This window comes from Heteronotia binoei, chromosome 2, assembly GCF_032191835.1.
Source record: "Heteronotia binoei isolate CCM8104 ecotype False Entrance Well chromosome 2, APGP_CSIRO_Hbin_v1, whole genome shotgun sequence".
Taxonomy (NCBI): Eukaryota; Metazoa; Chordata; class Lepidosauria; order Squamata; family Gekkonidae; genus Heteronotia; species Heteronotia binoei.
In genome coordinates, this window is record NC_083224.1 from 198,443,319 (window position 1) to 198,458,126 (window position 14,808).

At 49.7% G+C, this 14,808-nt stretch overlaps 1 protein-coding gene across 1 annotated transcript in view; it reads right to left on the reverse strand.

Moving 5' to 3' along the window:
- Positions 1-1,031, reverse strand: part of TMEM59L (transmembrane protein 59 like) — a 37,787-nt gene extending 36,756 nt beyond the window's left edge. Inside the window, exon 1 of the mRNA XM_060233439.1 lies at positions 861-1,031. Coding sequence (XP_060089422.1) covers positions 861-1,031 — 171 coding nt within the window. The remainder of the gene's footprint in view (positions 1-860) is intronic.
- Positions 1,032-14,808: the final 13,777 nt, after the last annotated feature.

A 14,808-nucleotide genomic window follows, 5' to 3' on the forward strand; every position in this document is an offset into this window, starting at 1 on the left:
AGCCGGAGGCGAAGAAGACCCGCACTGAGCTTGGCATAACTGCAGCGTCGCGGACGGAGCGGGGATCCGAAATCCTGCTTTTCCCCAGGCAAGGCTGCAGCAGCCCGCGTCGCCGAAAAGGGCCGTGCACAAAATGGGAACCTCCCCCATCCCCCCAACACACACACACACTTGCGAAGATGGACGCCTTGTGCTTCGCGGTCCCTACTGCCGGCGGAGAGGAGGCGAGAAGAAAAACAAGACACCGACCCCCCCTTCCCCCAACACGAAAGACACAGCACGCGTTGCAACCTTAGACGGCTCCACGTTTGCAATGCAATGCTGGGACGGCTGCAAGCGCCAGGCCGCCGGCGTTGCTGCAATGCATGCAATGCAATAGGGATTTCTGGGACGGCTGCAAGCGCCGGGCCGCTGGCGTTGCTGCAATGCGATGCATCCAATGCAACGGGGTTCCTGGGACGGCTGCAAGCGCCAGGCCGCCGGCGTTGCTGCAATGCAATGCAACCCATGCAATGGGGTTCCTGGGACGGCTACAAGCGCCAGGCCGCCGGCGTTGCTGCAATGCAATGCAACCCATGCAATGGGGTTCCTGGGACGGCTGCAAGGGCCAGGCCGCCGGCGTTGCTGCAATGCAATGAAAACCATGCAATGGGATTCCTGGGACGCCGCCAGCGTTGCTGCAATGCAATGGGATTCCTGGGACGGCTGCAAGCGCCAGGCCGCCAGCGTTGCTGCAATGCAATGCAAGCCATGCAATGGGATTCCTGGGACGGCTGCAAGCGCCAGGCCGCCGGCGTTGCTGCAATGCATCCAATGCAGCGCGCATGCAACGCAGCGGCCAGGCGGATTCGCCCCCCTACCTTGGCGGCCGGGCCGGGCGGCGGCGGCGGCTGGAGGCTGTGGGCGCAGCGCGCCTGGCAGGCGGAGATGTCGCCCAGCTGCGCGGCGAAGGGGTCGCCGTCGGGCGGCGGCGAGGCGCAAGCCAAGGCCAGCCAGAGGGCCAGGCAGGGCAGAGCGGGGCGGGCGGCCATCCTGAGGCCGGGGAGGGTGGACGGAAGGGAGGGAGGGAGGGAGGAAGGGGGCTGCGGCAAGAGGGCGAGGAGGCAGGCAGGCAGCCGCCGATGGCGGAGGAGGAGGAAGGGAAGGAGGCGGAGAGGCGTCGGTGGCGCGTCAGGGGCGCGCCGGCAGCCTGGGAGGAGGGGAAGGAAGGAAGGCGGGCGAGCGAGCGAGGGAAGAGAGGTGCCGGGGCTCAGGATGGATGGACGAATGCGCAGAGAGACGGAGACGCTGGAACGAGAGGAGCCGGGCCTCAAGAGAGAGAGGTACAGGGGCTCAGGGAAGATGGAGCCGAGCGAGGGGTGGCTACAGAGAAAGAGAGAGGTGCTGGGGCTCAGGGAAGATGGAGCCGAGCTAGGAGTGGCTACAGAGAGAGATGCTGGGGAAAGAGGCACAGGGGCTCAGGGAAGTCGCAACCGAGCTAGGAGTGGCTACAGAGACAGAGATGCTGGACCAAGAGGTGCTGGGGCTCAGGGAAGATGGAACCAAGCTAGGAGTGGCTACAGAGAAAGGCAGATGCTGAGACAAGAGGTTCTGGGGCTGAGGGAAGTTGTAACCAAGCTAGGAGTGGCTACAGAGGGAGATGCTGGACCAAGAGGTTCTGGGGCTGAGGGAAGTTGTAACCAAGCTAGGAGTGGCTACAGAGGGAGATGCTGGACCAAGAGGTTCTGGGGCTGAGGGAAGTTGTAACCAAGCTAGGAGTGGCTACAGAGGGAGATGCTGGACCAAGAGGTTCTGGGGCTGAGGGAAGTTGTAACCAAGCTAGGAGTGACTACAGAGGGAGATGCTGGACCAAGAGGTGCTGGGGCTCAGGGAAGATGGAACCAAGCTAGGAGTGGCTACAGAGAAAGAGAGATGCTGAGACAAGAGGTTCAGGGGCTCAGGGAAGTTGTAACCAAGCTAGGAGTGGCTACAGAGGGAGGTGCTGGACCAAGTGGTGCTGGGGCTCAGGGAAGATGGAACCAAGCTAGGAGTGGCTACAGAGAAAGACAGATGCTGAGACAAGTGGTGCTGGGGCTCAGGGAAGATGGAACCAAGCTAGGAATGGTTACAGAGGGGAGGGGATTGGGGAAAGAGGTACCGGGGCTCAAGGAAGTTGCAACCAAGCTAGGAGTGGTTACAGAGAGAGAGAGAGATGCTGGGACAAGAGGTGCTGGGGCTCAGGGAAGATGAGCTGAGCTAAAAAGGGCTACAGAGAGAGAGAAAGCGAGATCCTGGGGAAAGAGGTTCAGGGGCTCAGAGAAGCTGTAAGCAAGCTAGGAATGGCCACAGACAAGAGATGCTGGACCAAGAGGAATTTGGGAACCATGCTAGGCGTGGCTACAGAGAGTGAGTGAGAGAGAGTGAGATGCTGGGACAAGAGGTTCTGGGGCTCAGGGAAGTTGTGCCCAAGCCAGGAGTGGCTACAGAGACAGAGATGCTGGACCAAGAGGTGCTGGGGCTCAGGGAAGATGGAACCAAGCTAGGAGTGGCTACAGAGAAAGACAGATGCTGAGACAAGAGGTTCTGGGGCTCAGGGAAGTTGTAACCAAGCCAGGAGCGGCTACAGAGACAGAGCTGCTGGACCAAGTGGTGCTGGGGCTCAGGGAAGATGGAAACAAGCAAGGAGTGCCTACAGAGAGAGAGAGAGATGCTGGGAGAAGAGGTGGTGGGGCTCAGAGGAGATGGAACCAACCTAGGCATGGCTGAGATGTGCTGTGAGGGGAAAAGGGAAGAGATGGTGGGTTGTAGGGTTGCCAGCCTCCAGCTGAGGCCTGGGGATCTACTGGAATTGCTACCGATCGTCAGATGGCCGAGGTCAGTTCCCCTGGAGGAAATGGCTGCTTTCGGCGGGAGTGTTGAACCCATTTGTTATGAGGGCCGAATCTGACATAAATGAGACCTTGTCAGGCTGGGCCGTGTGTGTAATGCCAGGTAGCAGAGATATAAACTTTATAAAAGGACGCAGACAAACAAAGATTTTTTAAAACCTTAAAATAAGAACATAAGAACATAAGAGAAGCCATGTTGGATCAGGCCAACGGCCCATCAAGTCCAACACTCTGTGTCACACAGTGGCAAAAAATGTTATATACACACATACACTGTGGCTAATAGCCACTGATGGACCTGTGCTCCATACACTGTGGCTAATAGCCACTGATGGACCTGTGCTCCATATTTTTATCTAAACCCCTCTTGAAGGTGGCTATACTTGTGGCCGCCACCACCTCCTGTGGCAGTGAATTCCACATGTTAATCACCCTTTGGGTGAAGAAGTACTTCCTTTTATCCGTCTTAACCTGTCTGCTCAGCAATTTCATCGAATGCCCACGAGTTCTTGTATTGTGAGAAAGGGAGAAAAGTACTTCTTTCTCTACTTTCTCCATTCCATGCATTATCTTGTAAACCTCTATCATGTCACCCCGCAGTCGACGTTTCTCCAAGCTAAAGAGTCCCAAGCGTTTCAACCTTTCTTCATAGGGAAAGTGCTCCAGCCCTTTAATCATTCTAGTTGCCCTTCTCTGCACCTTCTCTAAAGCTATAATATCCTTTTTGAGGTGCGGCGACCAGAACTGCACACAGTACTCCAAATGAGACCGCACCATCGATTTATACAGGGGCATTATGATACTGGCTGATTTGTTTTCAATTCCCTTCCTAATAATTCCCAGCATGGCATTGGCCTTTTTTATTGCAAACGCACACTGTCTTGACACTTTCAGTGAGTTATCTATCATGACCCCAAGATCTCTCTCTTGATCAGTCTCTGCCAGTTCACACCCCATCAACTTGTATTTGTAGCTGGGATTCTTAGCCCCAATGTGCATTACTTTGCACTTGGCCACATTGAACCGCATCTGCCACGTTGACGCCCACTCATCCAGCCTCAACAGATCCCTTTGGAGTTCCTCACAATCCTCTCTGGTTCTCACCACCCTGAATAATTTAGTGTCATCCGCAAACTTGGCCACTTCACTGCTCACTCCCAACTCTAAATCATTTATGAACAAGTTAAAAAGCATGGGACCCAGTACCGAGCCCTGCGGCACCCCACTGCTTACCGTCCTCCACTGCGAAGACTGCCCATTTATACTCACTCTCTGCTTCCTATTGCTCAGCCAGTTTTTGATCCACAAGAGGACCTGTCCTTTTACTCCATGATTCTCAAGCTTTCTAAGGAGCCTTTGATGAGGAACTTTATCAAAAGCTTTCTGGAAGTCAAGGTAAACAACATCTATCGGGTCTCCTTTGTCCACATGTTTGTTCACCCCCTCAAAGAAATGCAACAGGTTAGTGAGGCAAGATCTTCCCTTGCAGAACCCATGCTGAGTCTTCCTCAATAACCCGTGTTCATCAATGTGCCTACTCATTCTGTCCTTGATAATGGTTTCTACCAACTTTCCCGGTATTGAAGTCAGACTGACTGGCCTGTAGTTTCCCGGATCTCCTCTGGAACCTTTTTTAAAGATGGGGGTGACATTTGCTACCTTCCAGTCCTCAGGAATGGAGGCAGATTTCAATGAATAATAAAATAAAATAAAAATAAAATAAAACATGATTAAAATATTAGCACTTGTTGGTCTTAAAGGTGCTTTCTTTGTATCTCTCCAGTGCGATCCAGGGAACTGGTGCAAAGGAACCTCTGGCTCTTTCCTTCCTTTCCAGGGAACCAGGAAGGAGAGGAGCCTCAGCCAACAGAAGGAAGAGAGGCTTGGCTCAGTAGCTCTGGTGTACCTGGCAAAGCAAGCTCTCCCATCCCCCCCAAGGGAGGAGCCTAAGCCAATGGAGAAAATAGAGGCCTTGCTTGAAGCTCCTGTGTGATTGAGCAAACCTTGCAAAGCAAGCTGTGCTGCAGAAGGAAACAGAGGGAGGTAGATGACAGCCAGTTGCTCGAGGGCCTGATCTGGCCCCTGGGCCGCATGTTTCACACCCCTGCTTTAGAGGGTGGGCTCTGATGTCACATCCCTGCCAAGCCCTCTCCGCTCCCCAAATCCTGCCCTCTCCAGGTTCCACCTCCAGCATCTGGGAATTTCCTGCCCTGGAGCTGGCAACCCAATGCTCAGGCAGCCTAGGAATGGAAGGAGACAAAGGAGGAGGGGTGGAAAGCGCAGCAAATGGACAAAGCCAGCCATGTCTTTTAAAAAGAGGTCCCAGGTTCAATCCTCGGCATCTCCAGCAAAAAAGGGTCCAGGCAAGTAGGCAAGAAAAACTTCCGCTTGAGACCCTGGAGAGCCGCTGCCAGTCTGAGTGGACAATACTGACTTTGATGGACCGAGGGGGGTCTGATTCAGTAGAAGGCAGCTTCATATGTTCATATATATGAGAACTGAAACCCATTCTAAAGTAGGGCGGTGGCTCAGCGGTAGAGCATCTGCTTGGTAAGCAGAAGCTCCCAGGTTCAATCTCCAACATCTCCAATTAAAAAGGGTCCAGGCAAATAGGCGTGAAAAACCTCAGCTTGAGACCCTGGAGATCCGCTGCCAGTCTGAGTAGACAGTACTGACTTTGATGGACCCAGGTTCGGATTCAGTAGAAAGAAGAACAAGAATTGCAGATTTATACCCCGCCCTTGTCTCTGAATCAGACTCAGAGCAGCTTACAATCTCCTATACTTTCTCCCCCCACAACAGACACCCTGTGCGGTGGGTGGGGCTGAGAGAGCTCTCACAGCAGCTGCCCTTTCAAGGACAAAGTCTCAGAGCGGCCTACAATCTCCTATACTTTCTCCCCCCACAACAGACACCCTGTGAGGTGGGTGGGGATGAGAGGACTCTCACAGCAGCTGCCCTTTCAAGGACAAAGTCTCAGAGCGGCCTACAATCTCCTTTCCCTTCCTCCCCCACAACAGACACCCTGTGAGGTGGGTGGGGCTGAGAGGGCTCTCACAGCAGCTGCCCTTTCAAGGACAACTCCTGCAAGAGCTATGGCTGACCCAAGGCCATTCCAGCAGCTGCAAGGGGAGGAGTGGGGAATCAAACCCGGTTCTCCCAGGCAAGAGTCCACGCACTTCACCACTACACCAAGCTGGCACTACATATGAAGCAGCTTCATATGTTCATATCTATGAGAATTTAAACCCATTCTAAAATGGGACGGTGGCTCGTGCAAGCGAGGTGGATTGGTGGTGTGAACCTGCCCGCCCACTCTGGACACACACCAGTATTCTTTAAAAAACACACACACACAAAACTGCCCTAGGTGCATGAGTGCATGGCCACTAAAAAATATAAGGGGGAAAAAAGAAACCCAAAACTGCACTACAGGCAGACCTTGAATTCAGCAGAAGCTCAGCTCCTGAACCTTTCTGAGGGTTCCCCTCCACCTACCTACCTTGTCCATTGAGTAGTAGGTGCAGCCGCATAACAATCCCTGGATTAGGAGCCAGCCAGCCACCAGGAGCTTTGCCACGCCCCCAGCAGCCCTCATTAACCCCTGGAGAAGCCCCCCCTTTTCTCCACTTATGTGATTTTAAACAGCGGGTGGCTTGCTGGCCATTTGACTGTGGGGGGGTGAGGCGGCGGCCAAGGAGACCCCCAGGTGAGCAAGGCCTGCTTGGCCCGACTGGATCTCTAGCCAGCCCGAGCAGGCTTCACTTGCCTGGGACTCTCCTTGCGTCAGGTTGCTTTTGGCTGGTGGGAGGCGGCATATGCTAATGAGTTATGCTAATGAGCTCCACCACCTATTTTTCTGCAAAACGACCCCTGATTACAGGGATGGTGCGCGACGCCTGTAGAAGAACATGCGTTAATCCATGTGTAAAGAAATTTCGCTAAGGCTCCGCATAATATCGAGAGGAGGAGGCTGATGAAGTACATTCTATCAAAATCGCAAGGAGTCCTGCAATAAGCAGTTCCTCTTTACTTTCTCCGTGCCGTTTGGAGTTGAACGCTGAGTTCAAGGGATTTTACCCCCCCCCCCCCCCCCCCGTGTCTATCAGAAGAAGCCGACTTACAGGCTGTGGAAAGACTTTGAGGGGACATTACTTATACTGTATACTCAGTGTTCTGTTCTTTTTGTTCAATTCAGTTTGCACTAAATATATTTGTACATGGTTTTGTGAAAGTTACATTGTTTCCGGTGATTTCCTTATGTTACCAATAGAAGGCAGGCTTGGCTCAGTAGCTCTGCTGTGCGATTGAGAGAGCCTGGCAAAGCAAGCTCTGTCTCCCCACCTTCCTCCCCAAGGGAGGAGTCTCAGTCAATGGAGAAAATAGAGGTTTTGCTCCGTAGTTCCTGTACGATTGTTTTGCAGAAGGAAGCAAGAGAGAGGGAGAAGGAAGCAGATGACAGCCAGTTGCTTGGGGGCCTGATAGGAGCCCTCCAGGGGCCTGATTTGGCCCCCAGGTCGCATGTTTGATACCCCTGATTTAGGCAATTTGTATTTTTCCTTTCTACATCAACAACATAAATACCAAATAGAAACCATCTAAAAACAACTTAAGAATACACTTTGCAGAGATTTCATCAGACGGCACTCAGGTTTTGATTATAGCTTCCTTCCTCAGGCACAAGAACTAAATAGTCAATTTTTTTTTGGCTGTTTTATCTCATTACATCTACTAAACCCATCTTCCACTATATTTTAACGTATTTTTTTTTCTAATGGCAAACTAGAATGATGTATATATTTATGTTACATGTTAAAAGGTAAATTAGTTGGGCAGGAAAAACTTCTGGGAAAGAAATTTGACCCATTTTGACCCAGGCTTATTAGCAAAAGAATAATTAACAGACGAGTTCTCACATTCTGACGGGTTACTGTTTTATTCGTTTCCCACGCGAATGCCACCCAGATCAAAAGTTTTCTGAATTTGTTTATTTTATTATTCTGCTATTGGATTCTCACTTTGTACCACTTTTCATTCTAAACCCCGCCAGCTCTATGTAGCTCTGCTTACTGTACCTCATTCCTTGTCTGAAGAAGTGTGCATACACACAAAAGCTTGCATTCTGAATGAAAGCGTGCTTGTTTTAAAGGTGATACTTGACTCCCACTTTGTTAGGATGCCAAATTCTGCAGCCACAACCAGATCTTCTGGTCCTTCTCTATTTGTGTAAAGTACATGGAGCGCGTGCCTGGGTTGTCGGCACATTTGAAAGATTGCGCAAGGAGCTTAGAGGGAGAGAGAACTTGTTTGCAGTCGTTTCTTACAGTGCCAAAGAAGACCATATGAGTACCATCTGTGGATCGCTGGGTTGATGATCATCCGGAACATGGTGTGTTGTTGGAGTTACGCTTGACCCAGTTGCTGAAATGTAGAGATGGATGCGTGAAACAACCTGGAACCGTTCAACCCAAACTGGTTTGCCTCTTCCAAAACTGGAAATCCTGAAATCATATCCTTTTCTGAATTGAACACGGAGAGGCCCTCAGCTGACGTGGCTAGGAAAACTTTAGCCGCTCGAGGGACGCAAGTGGCTTTTTTCCGATTGGCCGCCAATGATGTCACTCCCGTGCCAATGGAAGGTGCAAGGTGCGTTGGTTTTTATTGGCCAGCCATGATGTCATGACTCCTCCCCTTTCTGGTCTGACCTCTCCCGTTGTTCACCCGGCCCGAGATGGGTTTTCATTCTGCGGGCGCCTCATCCATCTTCAGAGGTGGTGAAAGCGAGCCAGAGTGGTATAATCGCCCAGGAATGTGTGGGGCTCTCTCTGCTCCAACAAAACACCATCTGTTCCGTGTTGGCCAACGGGCAACAACCGGTGGGGCACCGTGCCTTTCCCATTTGGGTCCCCAGCAGGCCGCTTTGCTGCCAGAGCACAACCTGTGGCCCACCCAAGCTTATAGGCCACCCTGGAGCCACCGTGTCTCACTCATCCATTCTTGCTCTGGACTGACACGGAGCAGATGCAGAGCTGGGGGTCAAAGGGGGGGGGGCGTTCAGTCTGTAGCTTATGTCCTCGAGCTATTCAGCGCGCGCCACTTGTGAACCGATCAGCGTTTCGGAAGGTAGCTATGTTGGTTCGCAGTCAAACAACTCGATTCGAGTCCAGTTAGCACCTTAAGAGGCCAACAAGGTTTGCAGAGAGTAAGCTTGCAAAAACCCAGGCTCCCTTGACGTGAAAGAGGTTTAGAAAACCATCTGCAGGGTTCAGAGAGTGGACACAAAGAGAACTTTTTCTCCTCCCCAAATACTAGAACTTGAGGCCACCCGGTGAAGCTGAGGGCAGATTCATGCCGGACCAAAGGAAAGACTTTTTTTACACAGCGAGTGATTAAAATGTGACATTTGCTGCCAGAAGATGTGATTACTAGAGCAGGGCTGTCAAACTCATTTGTTATGAGGGCCAGATCTGACATCAATGAGACCTTGTTGGGTTGGGCCATGTAAGTACCTATTTAAGATTAGGTAGCAGGGATACCTTGAGAGTCCCGTGGACAGCAAGAAGATCCAATCAGTCAATCCTAAGGGAAATCAACCCTGACTGTTCCCTGGAAGGTCAGATGCTGAAGCTGAAGCTCCAATACTTTGGCCACCCAATGAGAAGGGAGCACTTCCTGGAGAAGATCCTGATGCTGGGAAAGACAGATGGCAAAAGATGAGATGGCTGGACAGCGTTACTGATGTAACAAACACAAATTTGAGCAGACTTCGGAGGATGGTGGAAGACAGGTCCATCAGTGGCTATTAGCCACAGTGTGTGTGTATATGTGTATATATATATATAATTTTTTTTGGCCACTGTGTGACACAGAGTGTTGGACTGGATGGGCCATTGGCCTGATCCAACATGGCTTCTCTTATGTTCTTATGTGACTCAGAGTGTTGGACTGGATGGGCCATTGGCCTGATCTAACATGGCTTCTCTTATGTTCTTATAAAGAGGCGCTGGCGTGACTTTGGCCATGGGGTCTCAAAAGAGTCGGACTCAACTGTGCGACTGAACAACAAAAGCAGGGATATTAATTTTATAAAGAACACAAACACAAATATATATATATATAAAAAAAATTAAAACATGCTTAAAACGTTAGCACTCATTTGTCATAAAGATGCTTTCTTTGTATTTCTCCCATGAGATCCAGGAAACTGGGCAAAGGAAGCTCTGGCTATTTCCTTCCTTCCCCAGGGGACTTCGGGAGGGGAGCCTCAGCCAATAGAAGGAAGAGAGGCTTGGCTCAGTAGCTCTGCTGGGTGATTGAGAGAGCCTGGCAAAGCAAGGTATCCCTCCCCTCCTTTCTGCCTAAGGGAGGAGCCTCAGCCAATGGAGAAAATAGAGGTTTTGCTCTGTAGCTCTGTTTTGCATGGCGTGCCCCCATCTGGAAGTTATTACTTACAGCTGAAACTGCGGCGACGTGTTAATATGGTGGAGTTCTGAGCGATAGAATACTGTGAGGTTGGTGTATAGCCAAGTGTTTATTTAGGATATGATATAGGCAGATAAGGGGGAATACACAAAAGCAAAGCAAGCTGTTATGCAGAAGGAAGCAAGATATAGGGAAAAGGAAGCAGATGACAGCCAGTTGCTTGGGGGCCTGATAGGAGCCCTTTGGGGGCCTGATTCGGCCCCCGAACTGCATGTTTGACACCCCTGGACTAGAGGAATAAACAGCTAGGTAAGGGGATTAGATAGGTTTGTGGAGGAGAGGTCTATCAGTGGCTACTGGCCATGGTGACTAAAAGGAACCTAAAGGTTCTAGGGTTGCCAGGTCTGTGTCGGAAAATACCTGGAGACTTTAGGGGTGGATCTGGGAGAGGGCGGGGTTTGAGGAGGGGAGGGGCCTCAGCATAGTGCAATGTCCATCCTTCCAAGCAGCCATTTTCTCCAGGGGAACTGGACTCTGCCAGCTGGAGATCAGTTGTAAAAGCGGAGATCTCCAGGCCCCACCTAAAAGCTGGCAACCCTACTTCAGAGGCAGTTAGCCTCTGAATCCCAGAGCCAGGAGGTAACATCAGGAAAAGGCCTCAGCCTCTGCCCTATTGTTGGCCCTCCAGAGAAACTGGTTGGCCACTGTGTGAGACAGGAGGCTGGACTAGATGGACCCTCACTGGTCTGATCCAGCAGGGCTCTTCTCATGTTCTTGTGAAGGCCTTAGCCTCTATGCCATGTTGTTGGCCTTCCAGTGGAGCTGGCTGGCCACTGTGTGAGACAGGATGCTGGACTTGATGGACCACTGGCCTGATCCAGCAGGGCTCTTCTGATGTTCTTGTGAAGGCCTTGGCCTCTTCCCTGTTGTTGGTCCTCCAGAGGAACTGGTTGGCCACTGCGTGAGACAGGTTGCTGGACTAGATGGGCTCCTGGTCTGATCCAGCAGGGCTCTTCTTATGTCCTTATCAGGTGAAGGCCTCAGCCTCTATGCCTTGTTCTTGGCTGTCCAGAAGAACCGGTTGGCTACTGAGTGAGACAGGATGCTGGACTAGATGGACCTTCACCCGTCTGATCCAGCCAGGGTCTTCTTAGGTTCTTCTCTTCATCAGATCTGGTTTCTGATGGAGAGAACTTTAACTTTCAAAAACTACCCTGAAAATCTTGCTCGCTGCTGAAAGATTCAGCAAAAGAATAACTACTGATGTTTACAGTGTCTATGCTGATGCTTTAATATCTTGTGTTGACTGTGTTACCACACAACAATGGCCCTGTAAGGCAAGTCAAAGCAGTCATGCACACACATACCCAATTTGCAAACGGAACTGTTACCTCACCCAAGAGCACCTTGCACATTTTTTTTTGGGGGGGGGGGAGGGAGTTTCCTCAAAAAACATTATTATCAAACTGTCAAATGACAAAAGTTTTTTTCAAAACTGCAGGGGAAAAGCTGTATTCATGATTCCTAATAAATTATGTGTTTATACCAATACAATTTTCCAGTCAAAACAGCACAGCCACAGAATTGGGTAGCATTCCAGTTAAATATACTCTTCATTTTGGGGGAGATGACAAACAGGTCTCCACCCTCTTAAGGATCAAATCTTTTCTTTCTTTCTTTTTTTTTTTTAATGATATTGCATCTGTCTCTTTGTGGCTTTCCATCTTACTGAGCAGTCGAATTAGAGCTGATAAATTGCTGAGCAGTCAGGTTAGAGCTGATAAAAGGAAGTCCTTCACCCCAAGTATGATTAACATGTGAAATTCACTGCCACAGGAGGTGGCGGCGGCTGCAAGCATAGCCAGCTTCAAGAGGGGTTTGGATAAGCATATGGAGCGAAGGTTCATCAGTGGCTATTAGCCACAGCGTATTGTTGGAACTCTCTGTCTGGGGCAGTGATGCTCTGTATTCTTGTGCTTGGGGGGCAGCACAGTGGGAGGACTTCTAACCCCACTGGTGGACCTCCTGATGGCACTTGGGTTTTTTTGGCCACTGTGTGTCACAGAGTGTTGGACTGGATGGGCCACTGGCCTGATCCAACAGGGCTTCTCTTATGTTCTTATGTGACACAGAGTGTGGGACTGGATGGGCCACTGGCCTGATCCAACATGACTTCTCTTATGTGACACAGAGTGTTGGACTAGATGGGCCATTGGCCTGATCCAACATGGCTTCTCATGTTCTTATGTGACACAGAGTGTTGGACGGAAGGGGCCACTGGCCTGATCCAACATGGCTTCTCTTATGTGACACAGAGTGTTGGACTAGATGGGCCATTGGCCTGATCCAACATGGCTTCTCATGTTCTTATGCGACACAGAGTGTTGGACTGGATGGGCCATTGGCCTGATCCAACATGGCTTCTCTTATGTTCTTATGTGAAACAGAGTGTTGGACTGGATGGGCCATTGGCCTGATCCAACAGGGCTTCTCTTATGTTCTTATGTGACACAGAGTGTGGGACTGGATGGGCCATTGGCCTGATCCAACAGGGCTTCTCTGATGTTCTTATGTGACACAGACTGTTGGACTGGATGGGCCATTGGCCTGATCCAACAGGGCTTCTCTTATGTTCACTGTTAAAACTCTGATAAATTCAGGGCCGGATATAGGGGAAGGCAGAGGGGGGTGCTTGCCCCGAGCCCCACCGGAGGGGGAGGCACCAAATTGGGTATGGAGTCCATTCTATTCTATGGGCCCATAATGGGGCGCCATTTTTTAATTTCCGCCCCCCCCCCTCAAAAAACATGCAGATCCGGACCTGGATAAATTAATTGCAGAGGTCAGATTTGATCATGGACTTCCCATCTCACTGATGCCCAATTCTAGACCCAAGAGAGTGGATAGTAGTGTTTGTCTGTGTCCGCTGCCTGGCATTGCATTTTATGACAAATAATGATGGGAGTGACGGTTCAAAACAGTTTGTAGGAAAACCCGACACTTAGGCAAAAAATACAATAATAAAATTATTAATTATTTAAAAAACTGAGTCTTATAGCCCAGTTCCATATGAAGTTCCTGGGTTTTTTTTTACTCCGTTTAAATTTTTTCTTCCACAGTGCTTAGGGCTCTAAAATCTGATACATAATTCTACATCAGGGGTGGCCAACGGTAGCACTCCAGATGTTTTTTGCCTACAACTCCCATCAGCCCCAGCCAGCATGGCCAATGGCTGGGGCTGATGGGAGTTGTAGGCAAAAAAAAACATCTGGAGAGCTACCGTTGGCCACCCCTGTTCTACACTAATCACATGTAAAATAAAATTAATTACATTATAATTAATATCATATTGTATTATTATTCATACAGGCTGACCTTCAATCAATTATATCCAGGACATCAATTGTGTACAACTCAAGCGGTGATATTTCTGTTAACAATGAAATAAAAATGTATTAAAAATTATTATGTGCATTCATTTTATAATAATTTATAAATTTATTCAAATACCAATTTTAAGTAGCTGGCTGTTATGCAATATATGCACTTCTCTTTGAGATATTCTGCTTTATCTCCTATTTGTTTCCGTTTATAACAAAATAATATAGTTAATTAATTATGTTCATCATAAAGAACAGAGCCAGGACCAAGGGTGTGACAACCATAACTGAACTCTGAAGAGAATTCTGGCCATCACATTTGAAGGGACAGCACACCTTTTCAATTCCTTCCTTCCATAGGAAATAATGAAGGATAGGGGCACCTTCTTTGGGGGCTCATAGAATTGGACCGCCTGGTCCAATCTTCTTGAACTTGGGGGGTATTTTGGGGAGAGGCACTGGATGCTATATGGAAGATTTGGTGCTTCTATCTCACAAAACAGCCCTACAAGAGCCCCAGATACCCGCATATCAATTCTCCATTATTTCCTATGGGAATAAGTCTCCATAGGGAATAATAGGGTTCCCGGCAGACACTTCCCTCCACTCACCCCGCTTTTTGAGGACCCTGAAGCGGGGGGAAGGCCTCCAAGCCGGGGGGTCCCCTGCCACCACCTGGGGTTAGGCAACCAACAGAGACTTGCAGAAAAATGGAGCAGGGAACAAGGTATACACCTCCGCGAAAAACCAGCCTCAAAAAAAATATAACAAATGATACAAATGGTTATAAATATAGCAATCAAACATAAAGTGAAATTAATCATGAAAAAACAAAGACCGCGTTCACACTCAAGTCCCTTTATAGGCGACTTGATGCCAAGAAGATGAGAAGAGTAGCCCAGGTCATGGCATAGGTAGGTTCTCCTAGGGAGTCCAATGCTCCAGGGCGTCTTCACGGATTTTAAAGATGAAACAATCCAGTGTAGCAGGGCACAAGAAAAGCAACAGGGCCGTACTTGATCCCCTGTTTCACTAACAAGCTTCTACGAGCCTCAATTTGTTGCCCCTTGTCCAATGCACCTCCAAACAAGACTTAGGAACTCCGCCCCAACTTTCCTTGCTTCCTTCTCTCCTGAGTG